The 19,265-nt window shown below is 40.8% G+C and overlaps 2 protein-coding genes across 6 annotated transcripts in view; one reads left to right on the top strand and one right to left on the bottom strand.

Annotated features, from left to right (window-relative positions):
* The first annotated feature begins 2,813 nt into the window (after positions 1 to 2,813).
* On the top strand, positions 2,814 to 8,532 carry mesd (mesoderm development LRP chaperone). The gene is made up of 3 exons (XM_039794377.1): positions 2,814 to 3,028; positions 4,402 to 4,634; positions 7,555 to 8,532. Exons 1-3 carry the CDS (start codon positions 2,873 to 2,875, stop codon positions 7,823 to 7,825), a joined length of 660 nt encoding a protein of 219 aa, XP_039650311.1. The 5' UTR covers positions 2,814 to 2,872; the 3' UTR covers positions 7,826 to 8,532.
* An 8,720-nt stretch (positions 8,533 to 17,252) lies between these two features.
* Positions 17,253 to 19,265, bottom strand: part of LOC120555589 (cell migration inducing hyaluronidase 1) — a 219,544-nt gene continuing 217,531 nt past the window's right edge. For all 5 annotated transcript variants that reach the window (XM_039794378.1, XM_039794383.1, XM_039794382.1 and 2 more), the window contains exons 28-29: positions 18,796 to 18,896; positions 17,253 to 17,947 (exon numbers count right to left, since the gene is read on the bottom strand). In XM_039794378.1, coding sequence (XP_039650312.1) covers positions 17,820 to 17,947; positions 18,796 to 18,896 — 229 coding nt within the window. In that variant the 3' untranslated portion in view covers positions 17,253 to 17,819. The remainder of the gene's footprint in view (positions 17,948 to 18,795; positions 18,897 to 19,265) is intronic.

A 19,265-nucleotide genomic window follows, 5' to 3' on the forward strand; every position in this document is an offset into this window, starting at 1 on the left:
GCATGATCGAGCACGATTGAGAAAAAAATTTGTCTATGTTACCTTATTTAACAGAATATATGCATTTTCCTGTTATTTCTGACAATTTGGTAAACAAAATATTTTGCTTAATTATGCTTAAGCAAATGAAACCCCAATTAACAAAACTTGTTAAAAAAATAAATATTTATATTTAAATACTACCGCTAAAATCACCAGGAGATTCCGGTACAGCCCGACTCTGGAGATAAAAACTGAGATTGTTGCTGGTATTCAAGTTTATGTTCTGCTTGTTCAACGCTTGTTTGGTAAATTGCTATTTAACACATTCGGACAGGATTTAAATTGCTATTTTTATTCTCAATTCTTGTTATTTTGGTGTGGTGTTTTTCTTTAGGCGCTGGCTAAAACCTCTTCATATATCTGCAATTATAGAATCATGACTTGAAACAATGCAATGGCATTTGGATAACTTGAATTAAAATGATGACAGTAACAATTGGATTGTAGATATTTTAAACTGTAGTTCTTCCTACTAACAATTCAATTGCATATAATATCTAGAATGTCAATTCTGGAAAGGGAGAATTACGTCGTGGATATCTGAAATTGAAAGCCGAATAAACATGAATAGCAAAGTGACATAATTTGTCCTAGGAAGAATTACATTTTAGATATTTGAAATCACAATTGGTTTTATTTTATTTTATTTTTACTGGTAAGAATGTTATTGTGGATATCTTTGACATATAATTAATTTTGACAAGGAGAAATGCTAATATGGATATCTAAAATGTTATTACAGACATAGCAGTGTGGTTCGATTAAATGTTAAAACGGCTTGCCATAGAGAGAAGAAGAAGAAGAAGAAGAAGAAGAAGAAGAAGAAGAAGAAGAAGAAGAAGACATATTTTATTAATCCCCCATGGGGTAAATAACATTTTTGTTTGTTTACATTCTTTTCTTACACACTTTACACACAGGCCTGAACAATACACACACGCCCAGGACCTATACAAAACTGGCCTGAACAATACACACATGCCCAGGACCTATACAAAACTTTTGAGGGTTTAACAATAAATATAACCACTTTAAGACAACAGTTTTAATAATACTGGCTTTATTTTGAAATTCCTTTCTATGGTGTGCGTGCCTCCGGTCGGCTTTATCCGTGCGTTCCATAGACAGTAGGTGCGTTCATGGACATCGGAAAAACGTTTTTCCGAGTGAAAACGTCACCATTCATGTAACGTCCTGTGGGAATCAGAGGTGGGAAACTCGGGCTGGATTTTGATAACCGAGTTCCCCAGTTGGTGACGTGTTGTTGACAACTGACGTTTGATGGAGGCGACTTTGGTTCACTGAACATATTTCAATGATAATAAACTGTTTATTGTGGACAAATGCCTCTGCCAAGAAACATGCACAGACATAACATGTTTAAAATTATTCATAAATAGGCCTATGTATAAAAAAAACCCACATTATCCGTGTCTTTTCCCGTTCGTTGTCCTGCAGATAACACAAAAAAACACCTGGCAATTTTCTGATTGCATGCTCTCATAAGAAAACAGCAGCAAATATTTTTGTTATTGTGGCCTCCATGTTTTCACACACCTGAGGCCTGTACTACGAAGCAGGATTTGGCGTTAACGAGCTAACTTAAGGCTCAACCCAGGATTTTCTGTACTACGAAGGTGGATCAGTTGTTATCGGGTTCAATCGCCGTGGTAACTCATGCTGAACACCTAACCTGGTCGGGAGCAGGTTAAGTTGGAGATCAGAGATCAACCGGTGTAAAAGCACCGCCTACTGACCAATCAATACTCGATTGATAACGGCGTCACCATTCTTAAAGAAGATCAGGCGTAGCTCGGTGCAGAGAGAGAGAGAGAGAGAGAGAGAGAGAGAGAGAGAGAGAGAGAGAGAGAGAGAGAGAGAGAGAGAGAGAGAGAGAGGTGCGCTCATAAAAGTTAAAACATTTAGAGATCGACAACCCTGTTAACATTCCCTGATTGGTATTTGTATGAAATATATATATTATAAATGGGAGGGAATTACATATCGGCTTCTTGAGCCGTGTGTCGCCAATGCGCACATCGGTTTGAATTATGTTTTTATATTTTTTATTTGCTCTCACGATCGCTTCCCACTGCCAGGGTTGCAACTGAAATTATAGGCTAAAGCAACGACAGTTTATGGAAAGCACAAGTGTAATTATGGTCAGATCTTGGTCCTGACTGATGAGGAAGTGATATTAATAAGCGTTGTGATTTAAACATCTACAGCGGCTATTTATTTTATTTTTTTTGCCAGCTTTCCTTCCTGTTTTAGGAAGCAGCGACTGTATCGCGTTATGCCTGTAAAACCGTGTCTGTGTTCTTCATATTTATGTTGAATTATAGTTTGCTCTTCTTGTTTAAAATATGCTGCTCTGGTAGATGTTTGCGATTGGTCGTGGTGCGCAAACACCGCCTCTTTTATGTGAACGCGCGCGCCGCTGGATTGGGAAACCCTGAGTTGACTGAACTAGTTGATAACCAGCGTCGTAGTACAGGTTATGCGGGACCGCGGTTGTTAGGTTAGGTGAAGCCGGATAACTGAAAGAAATCCAGGCCATGTTGATCTTGCTTCGTAGTACAGGCCTCTGATGCTCTCAACCGTTGGTGGCAGTCATGCAAAAAGTTGTTATGCCAAATGCCAAAATAACAGAAGAAGAAGAACACGCATTCCCGACCATGTGAACGCTGCCAGTCGGAAAAACAACGTAACCAGCGGGGCGGTGCCTGTTATTCCGAGGTGGCATGAACGCAGCATATATCTCTGACACGCCCCACCCGTCTTGTGACCGGCAGACTCCAGAGCCAATGAGAACGCACCATCTGTAAACATGGCGTCTGACTTCAGGTGGAAATGTGTGTTGCTCCTTCTGTGCACATATTTGCTTTGTATATTAGCGACTGATAGCAAAAATAAGCCCAAGAAAAAGAAGGATATCCGAGACTACAATGACGCAGATATGGCACGGCTCCTGGAACAATGGGAGGTAACGGAGTCAGTCGTCAGACATTAGCTAGCAACTAGCCTAGCGGATAGCTAGGCATGTATCGTTGCGTTATGCATCATCAGGAAAATGCAACTCCTTAGTTAACGTTAACGTTACTGTAACTCTAAGCATTGGCTCCATGTTTGTATTAGTTGCTAACCTGGGAGAGATGAGTCCAGAAATGAGTGTGGTACTGTAGTACCAGAGAATAGTATCTAACAGTAAAGTGTGCAGTTTTTATAGATGGATGATATGTAACATTAGGGTTTGCCGCAGACAACTTGTTTATCTCTGTGGAAAAGTGTCTTTTTTTCGACAAGTGCCCGGCTGGTGCCAGTCACAGAAAAATGGCAGCATTAATGTAGACCCCAAAAGTTTCTGTGGTAATAATATCAATGAAGGAATCGGGAAATTGAGAATTTAAGAAAGCTGTAACACAGATTCCACAGGGCCCTTCATTAACTCCGTGCTAAAAGCTAACTGGAGATTTGAAAATATGACTGTCTAAGTTTCCCACCCAGTCATACAAAAAACATACACAAAACATAATTCCCAATGTCTTAGGCCTGGTAGGGGCCAGACCTGCAATACACTGGGAAACCCTGAAATGTAGCCTACATTTGAAAGAACAGTGCATTTTAAACTGTGAAGATATGATTTATAATGTAATTTATTTGTACACTTCAGGGCTCAACTGGCACAATAAACGTATCGCAAAAGATTGCGACATATTGTGAAAGACAATCAGTATTTTTTGTGTTAGTTGAAAGAAAGTAGCAGTAGAAAACTGCAAAATGTAAAATTCTTTGTGTGTGATATCAGTTTAGGATTTGTTTTAGCAGTGGGGGCAGGTCGGTCCGAACAACAACCTTTTTATATTCAATTCAAGTTTGTTTTTAAATTTGACAAGCAGTTTGTTGTATTTTACCAGAATACTGAAAGCAGCACAACTGAGTACACTATCTTTTAATCGCAAGTGATATTCAACGTTATCGCATATCCCTTATTTCCGTCATATCGTGCAGACCTAGTACAGTTGGTGTTTTACTGTTACATAATGTTTTACCATTACATGACTGTAAACTGGTAAACTCTTAATGGTTAACTGTGAATTGTGTGTTACCAGTTGTAAAAAGCAAACAAAATGTAACTAAAGTGTTCAAATATACATTATGTCATTTCATAGTTTTTGTCCAAAGAAGGTAAAGTCAGCACAACAGCTTAATGCTGCGGAAAAATACTTTACCTTATTTGAACATTAAATTTCTTGTCCTGCACCAGCAACCAACATTGTCTTTTTTTCTAACTAATTTCATTCACTTTATTTGTAAGAATCTTAACCTCGGGGTATTCCCTGTCTGTGTGTTCCGCAGGAGGATGATGAAATTGAGGAAGGGGACCTCCCAGAGCACAAGAGGTCTCCCCCACCCATCGACTTCGCCAAGGTGGACCCCTCCAAGCCTGAAGAGCTGCTTAAGATGTCCAAGAAGGGCAAGACTCTGATGGTTTTTGCTACCGTATCGGGGGATCCCACGGAGAAAGAGACAGAGGAGATCACAGGCCTGTGGCAGGGCAGCCTCTTCAACGCCAACTACGATATCCAGAGGTAGGTAGATGGTAGGTAGATGGTAGGTAGGTAGGTAGGTAGGTAGGTATTGTAGGTATTGTAGGTAGATACAGCCCCAAAGGAAAATCGCCAGCGCTAAAATGACAAGAATTAAGAATAAAAATAGTACTTCAAATCCTCTCTAAGTGTGTTTAATAGCAATTTACCAAACAACTGTTGAACAAGCAGAACATAAACTTGAATATGCTAATCTCAGTTTTTTTTTGTATTATTTATTTTTTAACCAGTTTTGTTAATTGGGTTTTCATTTACTTAAGCATAAGACATTTTTGTTTAACAAATTGTCAGAAATAACAGGAAAATGCATAAATTTTTGTCAAATAAAAAAAAAAACGATACATAGGTGAATCTTTTTTTTTTTTTTTTATTTACTTACTATCAATTGTCTGCAATTAATAATTGACATTTATGTCAACAGAGCTGCAAAAATGTATGGATTAGTTGTCAGCTATTAAATTGATCCCTATCTATTTTTGCTCGATGGAGTTTTAAGCCCCCAACGTCAACTTCAAGGCAGCGCTATGACAGTCGACTTCAAGGCACCTAACCCTAACCTAATCCTAGTGCCTTCCAGGCAGCGCTGCCTTGAAGTCGACATTGGGGGCTTAAAACACCAAACACCACTTTATTTTGACAATCGATTAATCAAGAAATTTGAGTCTTTTTGTTTGTTTGTTTAAAAAAAAATATATATATACAACTTCTCTGATGTCAGCGTGTTAAATGTTAATATTTTCTTCACTCCTCTGTGACCGTAAACTCAATATCTTTTGAGTTGTGGACAAAATAAAACATTTGAGGACGTCATCTTGGGCTTTGGGAAACACTGATCCACATTTTTCACCATTTTCTAACCTTTTAGAGCGGAAAATCCATTCATCCAGAACATAATCCACACATTAATGGACAATAGAAATAATCGTTAAGCTGCAGCCCTATCTGTCAGTTGGACTAGCCAATTAAACAATTAGGAATTTAACCCCTGCTTTCTACTGTTAGAAATAAACTTGGTACGAAGCCTGATGAAGCTTAAGGGCTTTGTTCCTGTGTGTGCTGTAGAAAGATGTGAAGCTTCGGCGCAGTGAGCACAATGCCACCTGGTGGTTGGCAGACGGGGTGGCTGCAAGCTGTTACAGACTGGAGCCCAAGCACTGACACTGAAGAAGTATTCAGATCCTTTACTTAAGTAAAAGTACAAATACCACACTGTAAAAACACTCTGTAAAAGTCCTGCATTGAAAATGTTACTTAAGTAAAAGTCTTATGGGGTTTTTTTTGGCTCGAGGTCAAGGTGCAGAGCAGCCTAGGGTGAAATTACTCCGAACCATCACTTTTAAGTACAGTACTGGAGTAAATGTTGTAAGTTACATTCCGCCACTGCCAGTGATGTGTGAGAGGGCTACATTTTTATGTTCAAGGTCTACTTACTAGCTTTTCTCCGGAGCTTTCAACTTCATCTCAAGGTCTGTAGTGGATGGAGTCTGCAGTGTTGTTTTTGTGATGATTTATTTTACTTACCTTAACTAGTACCAAACTAGGGCTGCAGCTTAACGATTTTTTTCATTGTCCGTTAATGTGTGTATTATTTCCTGGATGAATGGATTAGTTGTTGTGGATCAGTGTTTCCCAAAGCACAACTCAAAGATATTCAGTTTACTGTAACAGAGGAGTGAATACATTAGGTGTGTGTGTGTGTGTGTGTGTGTGTGTGTGTGTGTGTGTGTGTGTGTGTGTGTGTGTGTGTGTGTGTGTGTGTGTGTGTGTGTGTGTGTGTGTGTGTGTGTGTGTGTGTGTGTGTGTGTGTGTGTGTGTGTGTGTGTGCGCTACTACGTGAGTCCTGTCTCTGTGTAATGTAGAGTGTTTTTCCTGCGATGTATTACGCTAGAAAGCCAATCAGCCTCATTACTAGAAGAAGCATGCTGATTGGCTCACTGACACTCTCTACCACTCTCTACCACTTAGCCTCAGCCGCTCACGGGGCGGCTGTGGCTAAGTGGTAGAGAGGTCGCCTGCCAATTGGAAGGTTGGTAGTTTGATCCCTGGCCCTGCAGTTCCATGCCGAAGTGTCCTTGGGCAAGACACTGAACCCAGAGTTGCTGCGCCATCGGAGTGTAAATGTGTGTGAATGTTTACCTGATGAGCAGATGGCACCTTGTACGGCAGCCTCGGCCACAGTGTATCAATGTGTGTGAATGGTGAATGGTTCCTGTACTATGTTAAAGCGCTTTGAGTAGTCATTAAGACTAGAAAAGCGCTATATAAAAACAGTCCATTTACATTTACTGATGAGCTTTATTCCTTAGGTATTGAAATTGGGTATTGAATGACGAGGCATTTTTAAATACTCAATACTTTTAGAGGTGTTTCTAAAAAGTATTGAATTAGGTACCCAGCCCTAGTAGTCTAGCTGTTATAAAGTCACTAAAAACAACAGAGGTAGGGCTGCACAATATTCGGGAAATATGCAATAACATCGTTGAATATTGCGATAACAATATTACTTGCGATAAATACACAGATTTGAATGTTTAGGCCTACTCAGTTATGCTGCTTTCAGCATTCTGCAAATACAAGAAATTGCTTGTTGAATTTAAAACAAATGAAAGGAAATCATTTCCAACACTATATTGAACAAAATGAACATTGAATTGAATTTTAAAAGGCATCACTTAAAAAACGACAGTTACATTTTAATGTGAAGTTTTCTACCGATATTTCTTTCAACTAACACATAAAATGAGCGTGTTGCGCGATATGGTGCCGCCTTTCGCGATGTGTTTATCGCAGCAGTTGATATTGCAATGACAATTTAAAAAAAAAAAAAAAAGAGGGAGGCTAATGCCCAGTAGTGAAGTGTAGCCGGTCTGATGCTCCCTGTCCCCTGTCCCCCGTCCCCCAGGTTCGTGGTGGGCTCCAACAGGGCCATCTTCATGCTGCGGGACGGCAGCCTGGCCTGGGAGGTCAAAGACTTCCTGGTGGGCCAGGAGCGCTGTGCCGAAGTCACCGTGGAGGGACAGGTGTTCCCCGGGACGGCTGCCAAGAAGCAGGACGATGCCAAGCACAAGCAACCGAGTGAGGGCAACGCCAAGAAGAAGAGCAAGAGGAAGACTGAGAGCAAGAAGCCGGACCTGGAGGGGAACAGTGCCGGCCATCTGAAACACGAGCTGTGACGGAGGAACATTCCCAGGGCTCTTTACCTCTGGCCTTAGTGGGGGGAGGGAGGGGGTTATTCTGACCACCAAACTGTGGCGAGGGGCTGCAGGAACGTGTGAAGACGCAGAGCTTCAGAGTCGGTGATACGAGTGATGTAATAAGTCCTGCTTAGGGTTAGGGATCGTTCAAAGATTTTCGATACCGTTACCAATACAAATACCGTGACTTCGATACTTTTTTCCGATCACAAAACAAAAAGAAACGACGACATTACGGCACAAATCCTTTTATGTATTTTCCAGCCTCTACTACGTGAGCCCCATCTCTGTGTGTAACGTAGAGTTTTTCCCGCCTGCCTCTACGTAACGTTAGACAGCCAATCACAGGATTATTAGATCTTGGTAGAAGCACGATGCAAGCCTATTTGCTCATTGACACTGATGAGATATACTCCGGTGGTATTGAATCTGGGTATTGAATGCTGAGGCATTTTTTTTTTTTATATATATATTCTTTCCTTTAAAGGCTATTCAGTCGGTGCCAAAAAAGGATTGAATTCTGTACCCAGCCCTAGCCCTGCTGTGCCCGTTAACATGAACTGCTCAGCTAAGGCTGGGCGATATGGAGAAAATCAAATATCAGGATATTTTTGACCAAATACCTCGATATCAATACCGCAACAATATTGTAGTGTTGACTATTGGTGCTTTCACAAAATATTTACACAATGAGATCTTTGATAAATAATCATCAGTAATGTGGATATAATGACTAAGTGGGTAAAGGCAAATAATAGAACAGTTACAACAGTCTGGTATGTTCAGAAAATGACATCACTTTACTATAATGCAGCCTTTAAAACCAGGAAAAGACAACACTTATGCCATATTACGATATCCAAAATCTAAGACGATATCTAGTCTCATATCACAATATCGATATAATATTGATATATTGCCCAGCTCTATGCTCAGCTGCTATCATAACTCAGAGGCTTGTTGTCTTTTCTCCACCTCTCCCTCACTAGAACGTAGGGCCACTTGATGATGGAAAAAACCAATCATTATCACCATTATTTTGGAAATCAAAATCACAATTATTTAACACGATAACTTCGTTGACTTTTGGAAAGATCATTGTTATTGATCTTGAAAAAGGTGAAACAGTTGAGGGAAATTTCACAGTTGAAGGGGTTTTCACTGTTGATTTGTTTAATACTTTTCCCGTGCAAATTTTTTTTTTTTTTCATTTAGAACAGGACAAACTAATCGTTTACTTGAAAAAACGTAAAGTGTGTTTTTTGCGACCGTCGGGAGACAAAATCGTAATCGCGATTTAAAATTTGAGTACCCTACGGTTTTGAAGTCATCATTTTGTCACGGGGTGGTAACAAGCTGTTGTTGTAAAGTAAAATCCGCGCTGTCTAATCTCTGTAGTTCTGTTTTTGTTTTTAAGATTATCACCAAATGAAATGTTGCTGGTACAGATATGGAATCATTCATCACACCTTCGAGTCCTGGTATGTTCAGGTCCTTGTTCACATCCAGCAGCATTTCAAGATTTGATACAAAAGTAGCACCCACGTTTTCTGTTAGATTTTTCACTGAATATGAAAATAAATCTTTTTTTTTATACAATCATATGAGATGTCTTATCATTGCTGAGGGTTGAATCACATATGGTACTACAGTGTGAGGAGTTTACTCTTCTTATCCTGTTGGTTTTAAATTATAATGGTTGTTTTTCCAACCTGGACCCTTTTTCCCATGTCTTTGTGTCTGATGGGAAAAACTAAATTTAAGCAAAAGACAGTGGCAAAACATGCTGCAATGTAACATTAATGGGTTCACCTTCAGTTTTTGTCCACTTAAAGTTCTGTTTTTGCCGCTGACCTGCTCAGATTATTCTTATTCTAAGTGTCATTATAGAAAGAATCCCTACAGAGATAGACTTTTTTTTTGTTAAATACACGCTAGAAGTATTGTTTATTTAAATGGAGTCTAGGGAGTTTGGTGATGGTGATTTCCGGGCTGTTTGTTAAAGAAAAAGGATCTTACTTTTTAACAAAAATGTCTATCTCTGTAGAAATCCTTTCCATAATGTTGTCAGACACTTAGAATAATAATCTGTGCCTGTCAGTGGCAAAGACAGATATTGATAATGCAAATTTGCCCTTTAGAATTACATTGCAAGTCGGTTTGCGGCTTCCGGTTACAGCGTTCTGTACTGTAGTGGCTGACAACATGCAGATGTAATTGGACAATACAGACTAAATCAATTTTGTATTTTAGATACCTGTCTAGTTTGGCCCTGAGCTCTTAGTTACAACTAAAGGAAATCTGTAAGACTGGCGTGAGCTTGGTGCTTTCCGACGCTGTGACAAGAGTGTGTTAATGTTGTAAAAAATGTAATTTTGTGACAGGTCAACCGGACGAAAAAGCCAGTTGTACGTTGGCAGAGTGCCACCTACTGCACCGGAGGTAGAGTTACTCCTGGCATAACCCGGTTAATCAACCAGTTACTGCTGTCATGTAAACGCACTGAGTGTCTGTCAGCGTCTGGTTTTTCGTTTGTCCTTTTCGTGCTTTCAACATGACAAAGCCAGGTCCATAAAGAAATAGTTTTTCCAGTTTGATGTGGAGGACCTTGTCTAGTCTGCAGACAGGTTCCAACATCTGGTGAAAAGCCTGAAAACTGAAGAGTGGAGGCTGTCAGAGCAGCACAGTGATGCCCATGGTGTCCCAATCACACGTTAACACTATCAGATATGAGTCAAATGTCTGGGTGACCACATACTTTTGCTCATGTAGTATATTTAAATCACATTTATCGTTTATCTATAACTTTACAGATAATATCATTTCTGGAGTATGATTCTTTGTGTCTCCAGAAGATATGCGAACCAGAAAAGTTTAATTTAGGATGTGGATGTGATGACCCAACAGGTAGAAGCAACAGTTACAGATCAGAACATTGTATCTCCGAAGTCCCGAATCTTTGAGCGTTAAAATAACTTCACCTTTGTGTCGTTTCCCCTCAGACCCTTCAACTGGACCGGCAAATCAATGGAGCAACCCTAACCACGTTATGTAACTTAAAAATAGTAACATAAGTGTGTTGTGTTCTGGTTTCAGAATGATAAAGACAGTTGGAGAACAATTAGATACAAAACAGGATGTAAAAATGTCGAAGAAAGTGGAGGAAAACCCATCAAGTGTCGAAAAAAGCGACAAACGGCAAAAAGAATAAGGATGTTTGACATTTTTGTCCCCTTTTTCAAGGTTGTTTTTGGACACTTTCTTTAGATGTTTTTCAAGTTTGTTTGACAATTTTTTCGTTTCTGTCACTTTTTTAAAATACATGCATACATGTCCCAGGACCTGCCTAGATCTTGGAGCTCTAACCCCCCCAAATGTTGAACACAAAGTTACGCCCTCGCTCAAACATCAGCATAATATAAAGTATTTGTTTGTCCCAGCAGGAACAAACAGATGTGCAGACACAATTACATTCAGACAAACTGGTCATCATCATTTATTTCTGTACAAAAGTCCTCAAAGAAATTCAAAGTCATGGAGCTTACTTTACAAGTCCAAGCCACATATACAACACATCCATTTGGTGTACAGTTAAAACAATCCAACTATACCGAGAGTCATATGCATGTACTGTACGCAGATGATACAAATCTTTTAAAATGGAGCAATAATGGTCTCTTACGTACAGTATACAGTACATACCGGACAGTAATACAATACAACTCAAAAGATGGCCCTTGTACATTTGGATAAACGGTGTCTGTACAATAAATTAGTATAAAATATATCTCTTAGCAATCTGTGGATTTTTTTAAAAACACAAACATACAAAACACTAAATTACTGCTACAACCTCCGAAAAAAGACCAGCTATTTCGGCGAAGGGAGGGGACTCCTTTTTCTCGCCAGATTGAAAAGAGGATTTCCTTTAATTATTATTTTTGAAATGGGGGAAATTGCACATTTAAAAAGTCCCTGATTTAACATTCAATGGCCAATTTACTTTTAATTTTATATTCTTATGGGCTTCTTGCTGGTTCACTCCAAAAACACAGGCGGATGGATATCACAAACACTGATATGAAGAAAAAAAAAACATGGGAGGAAAACATCACAATATCAAGTGAGCGATTGCTCGGAACAGAGCGGGTTTGCAACCACTGGTCTGGATGCAAAACAAGGAATGTTTCTCTTTTTGTTTCTTCTTCTCTGTTCTCTTTTTAAACAGTTTGGTCAAACAAAGCAGGCATATAACCAAGAAACCACTTGACGTCTACATGTGTTACATACCACAGAGACCTGCATGGAAAGGACGCTCGGTGATGCAGCACGCACATTACACATGCGTTTGATTAGCTCGCTCACACTGTCTTAGTATTTGCACCCTCTGTTCATATACAGGCATTGCTTTTGCAGCATAATTCGCCTAGCAACCATCGGCTGACGATCCATTGGAGAATTGGCCGATAGTTATACAAATATCAAACAACCAGGCTGGAAAACGAAACTCTTGGAAATGATTGTTGTTAAACGGTCAACGTAAAAAGTGAATAAACCCAGTCTCCTACCAACCTCAGTCATACATAACTCTTTGTAATAATTTATGTTTCTTGCTAATAGTTCAAACAAACTCTTGTGGATTTGCCCATTTGGTACAGTTTGTTTAGACAGCTATCAAATGAACTTTGGTCCAGGCCAAACTAAAGACTGTTTGGAAAGGTGAGTCTCAGTGAACCAGGACTCTCCAAGACACAAAAGTGACTCAGATGACTAAGAAGTTGTTTGTAGCGTTTATGTGTCTCTTTGTAGCCGCTCTTCATCTCTTTGTGTTCATTTACAACATGGCATCATGACTTTGCGTAAACATACACGCCACTTTCCTAAAGCCAAATGGCGTGTTATCTGTACACATTTTGGGCTATCCACGTGTATGTTTGCGCTGTATACAGCGGATGTAAACATAAACGTCTTATCGCGAGAACGTACCGTACTATCGCGAGAAAAACGTCACACGTGTAAAAAAAAAAAAAAGGTTTGGGTTTAGGAAAAGAACATTGGGAAATGCCACTTTATGAGATCAGTCTGTCATTTGGCATTTCTTTGTAGCTGTTTTACAGCCCCCTGAACCCTTTGGGATCCTGGGCCTGGTATGCCTGTTCAGTGACCCGACCATGATCGTGATCATAATCTTCCTCTTCTATTAACAAAATAGTTCTGTACCTAATCCCAATGTAGTTGCCAAGTATGTATATTGAAGAACTATCCAACTGAAAAGCACTGGCACATTATATTTTGCACATTTGTTAATTAAAACTTAATCTGGGTGACACCGTGTCTTCTGCTGTACAAAATACTTGTGTATGATTGTCTTTGGTAGGAGGTAAGTTAGAGTAATTCAAAATTCCAAATCTACCTCCGAGTAGATTTGGAACAGACTTCGCTATTGGTTAGATAATCTTCCCAAGATCGGGGGACCAAGAGGGCCTCAGTGTCTGAACACTGCCTGTCCAAAAACTTTATCCAATAGCTTGTATGTTGCTTTATACTGGATACAGCCTTCCATATTCCTCACTTTAAAAGTTGAGTGAAAAGTATCTAAAACTCCCTACCAAAACCACAACCACTTCAACCAGTGATTTGCCAGATGTGTGGAACGGTGTGAGACTCTCTTTTTCACGCAGTTATATTTGAGTGACAAACAAGTTCAAGACTGGGAATGTATCTGAGGAGAAACTAACGCCCGTTATCCCCATTTTCACAATCATCGCATCTCGCCATTCTCAGTAATTGCAAGGTGTTAACCCTGCCTTCAAGTATGATTATTTTACCTTGAGACGTGTTCGAACGGCACGTAGTATAGCTCAACCTTAACAACACGATCACATGAACAGCTCTTTCTAACAGTGTCATCCAACAGTGACACCAATAGGTATCCATGTTTCTGCTGTAGATGTCAGAGTGCCGGGGGTAAACCAATAGCGAAGTCCGTTACAAGACAGACCATGTACAAAATATTCAAAGTTCAACTGTCTTTAGCCCTGGTTTCTCTGCCAAAGCTTTACTCAGTGTACTGTGGCCAAATGGCCCCTTAATCGTTGCCATGCCGGGTACATGCCTTCAAAGGTCTCCCATTATGTTTGGCAAAACAAGCACATGGCCAAGAAGCCAACCTACAACAAGACACGGCTGGCAACCACTAATCACCGACTCCAGCTGCCTCTCGTTTGCCCTTGTTAGGCCAGGACAAAAGGAGCCACACCAACTAAGGCAGGTTAGTCTGTGTTTGCCACTCAAGCTAACCGCTGCTCGGTTTTCCTGCACCCAGAAAGCCCATAAATCAAGCCAAGGGCGACTGGAGCTGAATGGATCTCCGCTGGAACTTAAGGTCTCCTGTCCCCTCCTTGCCCAACTTCACCGGTGAGCTCCCTACTGCACCTTGCCTACCCAGCAGAATTCCCCAAGACCTAACCCAACCCTGCACACTAGCCACGCCACAAGGGAGCTACACTGCTGCACTCCTTATTTTGCTGTACAAAGAAAAATAAAGCACCCACATTAGTGGGTTTTCACTGCAATTTCATTCTGGTCCATTCTTGTCCCGCCACAGTACCTTGAGCAGACTGATCTCATGAAGTGGCGTAAATATGACACGATAATTCGTATGTCATTATTGGCGTGTTATCAAGACGCATACTTGCTTTTTAGCGTGGCCTCCATTGACTTACATTACCTTGCGATTGCGTGTGAATTTACGCCGTAGCGAGTAGTATGAAAGGGCGAAAATCCGCGTAGGGAGGTTGGTTGGGGTGGTGGATTGGTCAAACACAGGACTTTCACCCAGGAGACCGGGGATCGTGTCCCATGTGTCACGTTTCCTAAACTCAACCGTCACTTTCTTCTTTTACTAAAGCCAACCCCGTTATTCTTTTCCTAAACCCAACTCCGTTCTTCTTTTCCTAAACCCAACTGGTTCTTCTTTTCCCTAAACCCAACCCGCGTGTCATGTTTCCTAAACTTAACTGTTGCTTTCTTCTTTTACTAAATCCAAACCCGTTATTCTTTTCCTAAACCCAACTCCGTTCTTCTTTTACTAAATCCAACCCCATTCTTCTTTTCCTAAACCCAACCCGTCCGCTGTATACGGCGCTCAAAATGCGTACAGATAACACGCCACTTGGCTTTAGAAAATGCCGTGTATGTTTACGTCTACTGTATACAGCGTAGACATAAATGCGGATAGCTCAAAATGCATACAGATAACACGCCACTTGGCTTAAGAAATTGGGCGTGTATGTTATGCGAAGTCACGATGTCATGTTGCCTTGAGAGTAGTCAGTTGATGTTTTTGGCTTGGTCAGAGAACTAACAAACCTATCGAATAATCAACAGGCCAATGTTATATTTCACATGAAACAAAGTTAATATCCATGTTAGCTGGTGCACAAAACAGATTTTTTCATGTATGGTTACTATGGCTAACATTATGTAAACATATCAATGATGTTAGTGACACAATGACAGTGACTGTTTCAGTCAGAAACACAACCAATATCAATCACGTCTATTAATGTCTGTGGAGGCAGCCACATATCTGCAAACAACATTGGCTGTTCTGAGCCACTGTTGCCTCCAATGTGGCCGCCAGAGGATGTGTTGTCACCTTAAGGCCGTATTCACACTAGACCAGGGGTTCCAGCAAAAACCAAAGTCCTCCCATTCATCTGAATGGGGGTAGTGGGCTAAAGCATGATTTATGCTTCTGCGGAGGCTCCGTGCAGAGCTTTCACTGTAGCCTACGTAAGTGGCCTGGTGTTTATAATGTGCGTTGGTGTCTGCGTCGAGCGGGAATGTGTGTGTGGGAAGTGGGTGATAGAACGAGGGAGAAAGTGAGAGAGTGACGGCGATTAGCGTCGGCGCAAGTAGTGTCTCTAGCGTCATAGTGATAGTAAACAAAGTGTCTCCCCTGTGCTTTCTGACCAAGGTGGGAAATCTGTAGCAGGAAAAGTTATCCTTAGCTAGCCTTGATTTCATGTTGTTTATGGAGAAGGAGAACCAGAAATGAGGCGGGGGGGGGGGAAATGAAACGCTACCAAGCCACGGCTGAGCGACGTGCGTCGCCGCGACGTGTAGTTACATTTTTCGAGAGGTGCACGTCAGGCTACGGTGTAGTGTCCGGCGTAGGTTTGTGTCTCCACGTAACTACGTACGTAGCAACGGCGTAGATTTTACACAGAAGTATGAATCACGCTTAAGGCGGAGCAGAAAAAACTTTTGGAGAAACGCAATCTGACGTCACGCTGCGGCGGCCAATCACGTAACCGGCAATCAGACTTTGTCGAAAACAATAATGGTAAATATATAGTCGACTTGGAAAAAACAAAACAAAGGGATATCACAGAAATTGTCATTAAAGGGACAGTTCACCCCAAAATCAAAAATACACATTTAGGCCGGCGACAGACTGGATGTGTCGCGTGAGCGTGTCAGCTGCGTGGCGTGTCCGTTTATATTTCGGCTCCCCTGTTAACAGGTTAGAGCTTACACACTGCCTGTGTGACACACACGTCTCAGGCGTACATGCAAGAAATAGAACCAACGCCTATTTATCATGCAACACGTGTGTTGGAAGCGTTTCCAGGCAAAATACAATAATAGGAATAGATGTTTATATGTCATTTTGACACAAATACATATTAATAAATGACATGTTGATGTTTGAAAGTCTCTAGGTTTTGACATAAATGCAGATATAAATGTAATAAAAAAAAAATAAATTTCAAATATTGCACCTGTCAATACAGAACGAAATATTCTGTAGCCTATTTTGCCGTCAATACTGCTGACGTTGTCTTTGCTGTAATCAAATCAGTATATATTTGTTTATCATGAATTATACTAATGCTTGAGAGCAGTAAATCAATGGGAAACATGCATGTGTACAGACAAGGCTAGCAGCAGCAGCGCTGCGTCAGGCACGTTTCTGGTGTGTAACGACAGAAAAATCCACGCAGCTGACACGCAACAGAAACGCCATGCTCACGCCATGCATCCAGTCTGTCGCTGGCCTTATCCTTATACCTGTAGTGCTATTTATCAGTCTAGAGCAGGGGTCTTCAACGTTTTTTAAGCCAAGGACCCCTTATCAGAGAGAGAGAGAGAGAGAGAGAGAGCAGGGACCCCCTACTACATATGTTGTATAAAATTGAATTTCATATTAAACTGGGCCTATAATAATGTGTATGGCGGCCTAAAGCCTTTATACATGCTGTACCTTTTTAGTGTACAGAATACTAAGCTATTAAATAATTGTGGCCATGATTTTATAAATCATGTTTTAATGTTAAACATACATGTGGCACAGTGAATCCTTAGAATGAACTGTATCTGGGGATCTTAGTGACTACCTTACCTATAGGCTAGTAAGCCTATGATTGTGTTTTTTTTTTCACAAATTGGCTGATTTATATTTGCTAATAATATGTTGGACTTATGTTTAGACCCCTAGGGGTCCCGGCCCCCCTGTTGAAGACCTCTGATCTAGACTGATCAGTATCACTACGGGTAAGAGAAAAATATGTATTGAACTGAAGTGACACTCCCCCACTGCTGCAGGGTAGCCGGACTACCTGATCTAATCTGAATGCAGCCTTAAACCCTCTACTGATGAGATTACCTACACAGAGAGAGTTCATTGTGGGCAGTGATGGCTCTGGGAGAGGGTCTTCCCTTTTTTCCAACACACCAAATCCATCATTCTTTTCCCCTGCCAAACCTAGAGAAAACTCCACTGATCCTGGACAATGGCTTGGAGCAGCTGACTCTGCAGTGCCGGCAGTGTGTACTGTATGTGTACGTGTGTGTCATTGCATTTTTTTTGTCGGGGTGGGGTGGGGCGTCGGGTAATGTGTGTCAGTATCTCAGGGGTTACATAGTCTCTTGGCTGTCCTCCCCACTCTGCCTGCCTGCCTCTCTCTCATAGCTTCATCTTGTGGACCACAGGGACAGGCAGGACCTGGTGGATCTTGGCCCGGTCGGCGTCCACCTCCAGATGGATCCAGTCAGGGTGGAAGGAGCCCTTGAAGCCCACAAATGCCATCTTATCTGCAGGGAGACCACATCACATTAAAGTTATTGAAATAATCAGAGCACCAGGATGTTTTTCAGCCTCACATTCACTTCTGAACAGCTCCCATTCTGAACTGGAGCCTCCTGTTCTGCTCAGTGGAAGCAATAGGCTGTGATTCATAATGCTTGTATGACACCAAGTCATAAGGCTGGTTAATGTAAGAATGTTGCTGCTTTTCCAATAGTTTTCCAATTTAAACTTTAATTAACATTTGTGACTCATGTCAACTCAAGTCAACTTTATTTATACAACACATAGTCAAATGCAAATGCTCTAACATTTTGTGCTTTACATACAAAAGACATAATTATAATAAAACAAGTGCAAAAACCATCAGTGAACAGTACACAAATGCCAAGATATACAAGACACACAACACATGCTCACATGCGCTCACACACATACACACACACACACGCATATGCTGAGATTAGCCATAGACTGTCATTTTTCTTTTCTTTTTGATCTTCCTATGTAGTTTATATTTACATATTACCCTAATGTCTAATCGTTGATCAGAGATATGTAGTTGCAACCTGATTGTTGTGTGTTGCTTATGTTGTTTTCCATTGTATCACTTTTGGTTGTGCCATTTTTGTTAGATGTGTACATTTTTGATAGATATGGTTTTCATTCTGCAATATCCAAATGGCAGTATTTGGACATTCTTGTCACACTGTGACCTGGGTAAAATGCAACCAATGAAGCAACAGCTCCATCCAGTGCATTTCTGTTGAAAATGCAGTGTGTTTTGTCCAATGCATTCCAAGAACAGTATACCCACTGTGAGTGCATTGATCTCAGCAGACCTAGAGTTAGTTACCTTTCAATTTGATGCTTTTGTTGGCTCCAAGTCTTTCCAGGACTTTAGTCCAGGATCCTCTGGTAACCAGACGGCCCTTAGACGTAATGAGGACAATGGAACTACAGACAGAGTGAGAGACAGTGCATCATTTTAGTATTCATATGTAGCTGAAAGTAGCTGCATGTGTCTCTTAAGTTGTGTGTTATACTAGAGCCTGAGACTATAGTCTTGGAATGATCATGAACGCATTTGGCTCAGTGTAATAACACCTCGTGGCAATTCAATTCAGTTCTTTTGGAGGCCGACACATCCAAAAACCACACACAATAACAACATGATGGTAAATCACAATGAAGTATCTTAAACAGATTGGTAGAGCAAACAGATTTTTAGTAGGGCTGTCAAAATTAGCGCATAATATTGAGTTAACTCAAATTCCTTTTAACGCCATTTCCATTCTGTGATTCGGGCCGCTCCATAGTTTGGCA

Source organism: Perca fluviatilis, chromosome 3 (genome assembly GCF_010015445.1).
Source record: "Perca fluviatilis chromosome 3, GENO_Pfluv_1.0, whole genome shotgun sequence".
Classification (NCBI taxonomy): Eukaryota; Metazoa; Chordata; class Actinopteri; order Perciformes; family Percidae; genus Perca; species Perca fluviatilis.

Bases quoted from the DNA above. Each gene is read 5' to 3' on its own strand.
- mesd (XM_039794377.1), top strand. From the start codon at position 2,873: ATGGCGTCTGACTTCAGGTGGAAATGTGTGTTGCTCCTTCTGTGCACA. The intron at 3,029-4,401 runs GTAACGGAGTCA...TGTGTTCCGCAG, and splicing joins GGCTCCTGGAACAATGGGAG to GAGGATGATGAAATTGAGGA. The intron at 4,635-7,554 runs GTAGGTAGATGG...CCCGTCCCCCAG, and splicing joins GCCAACTACGATATCCAGAG to GTTCGTGGTGGGCTCCAACA.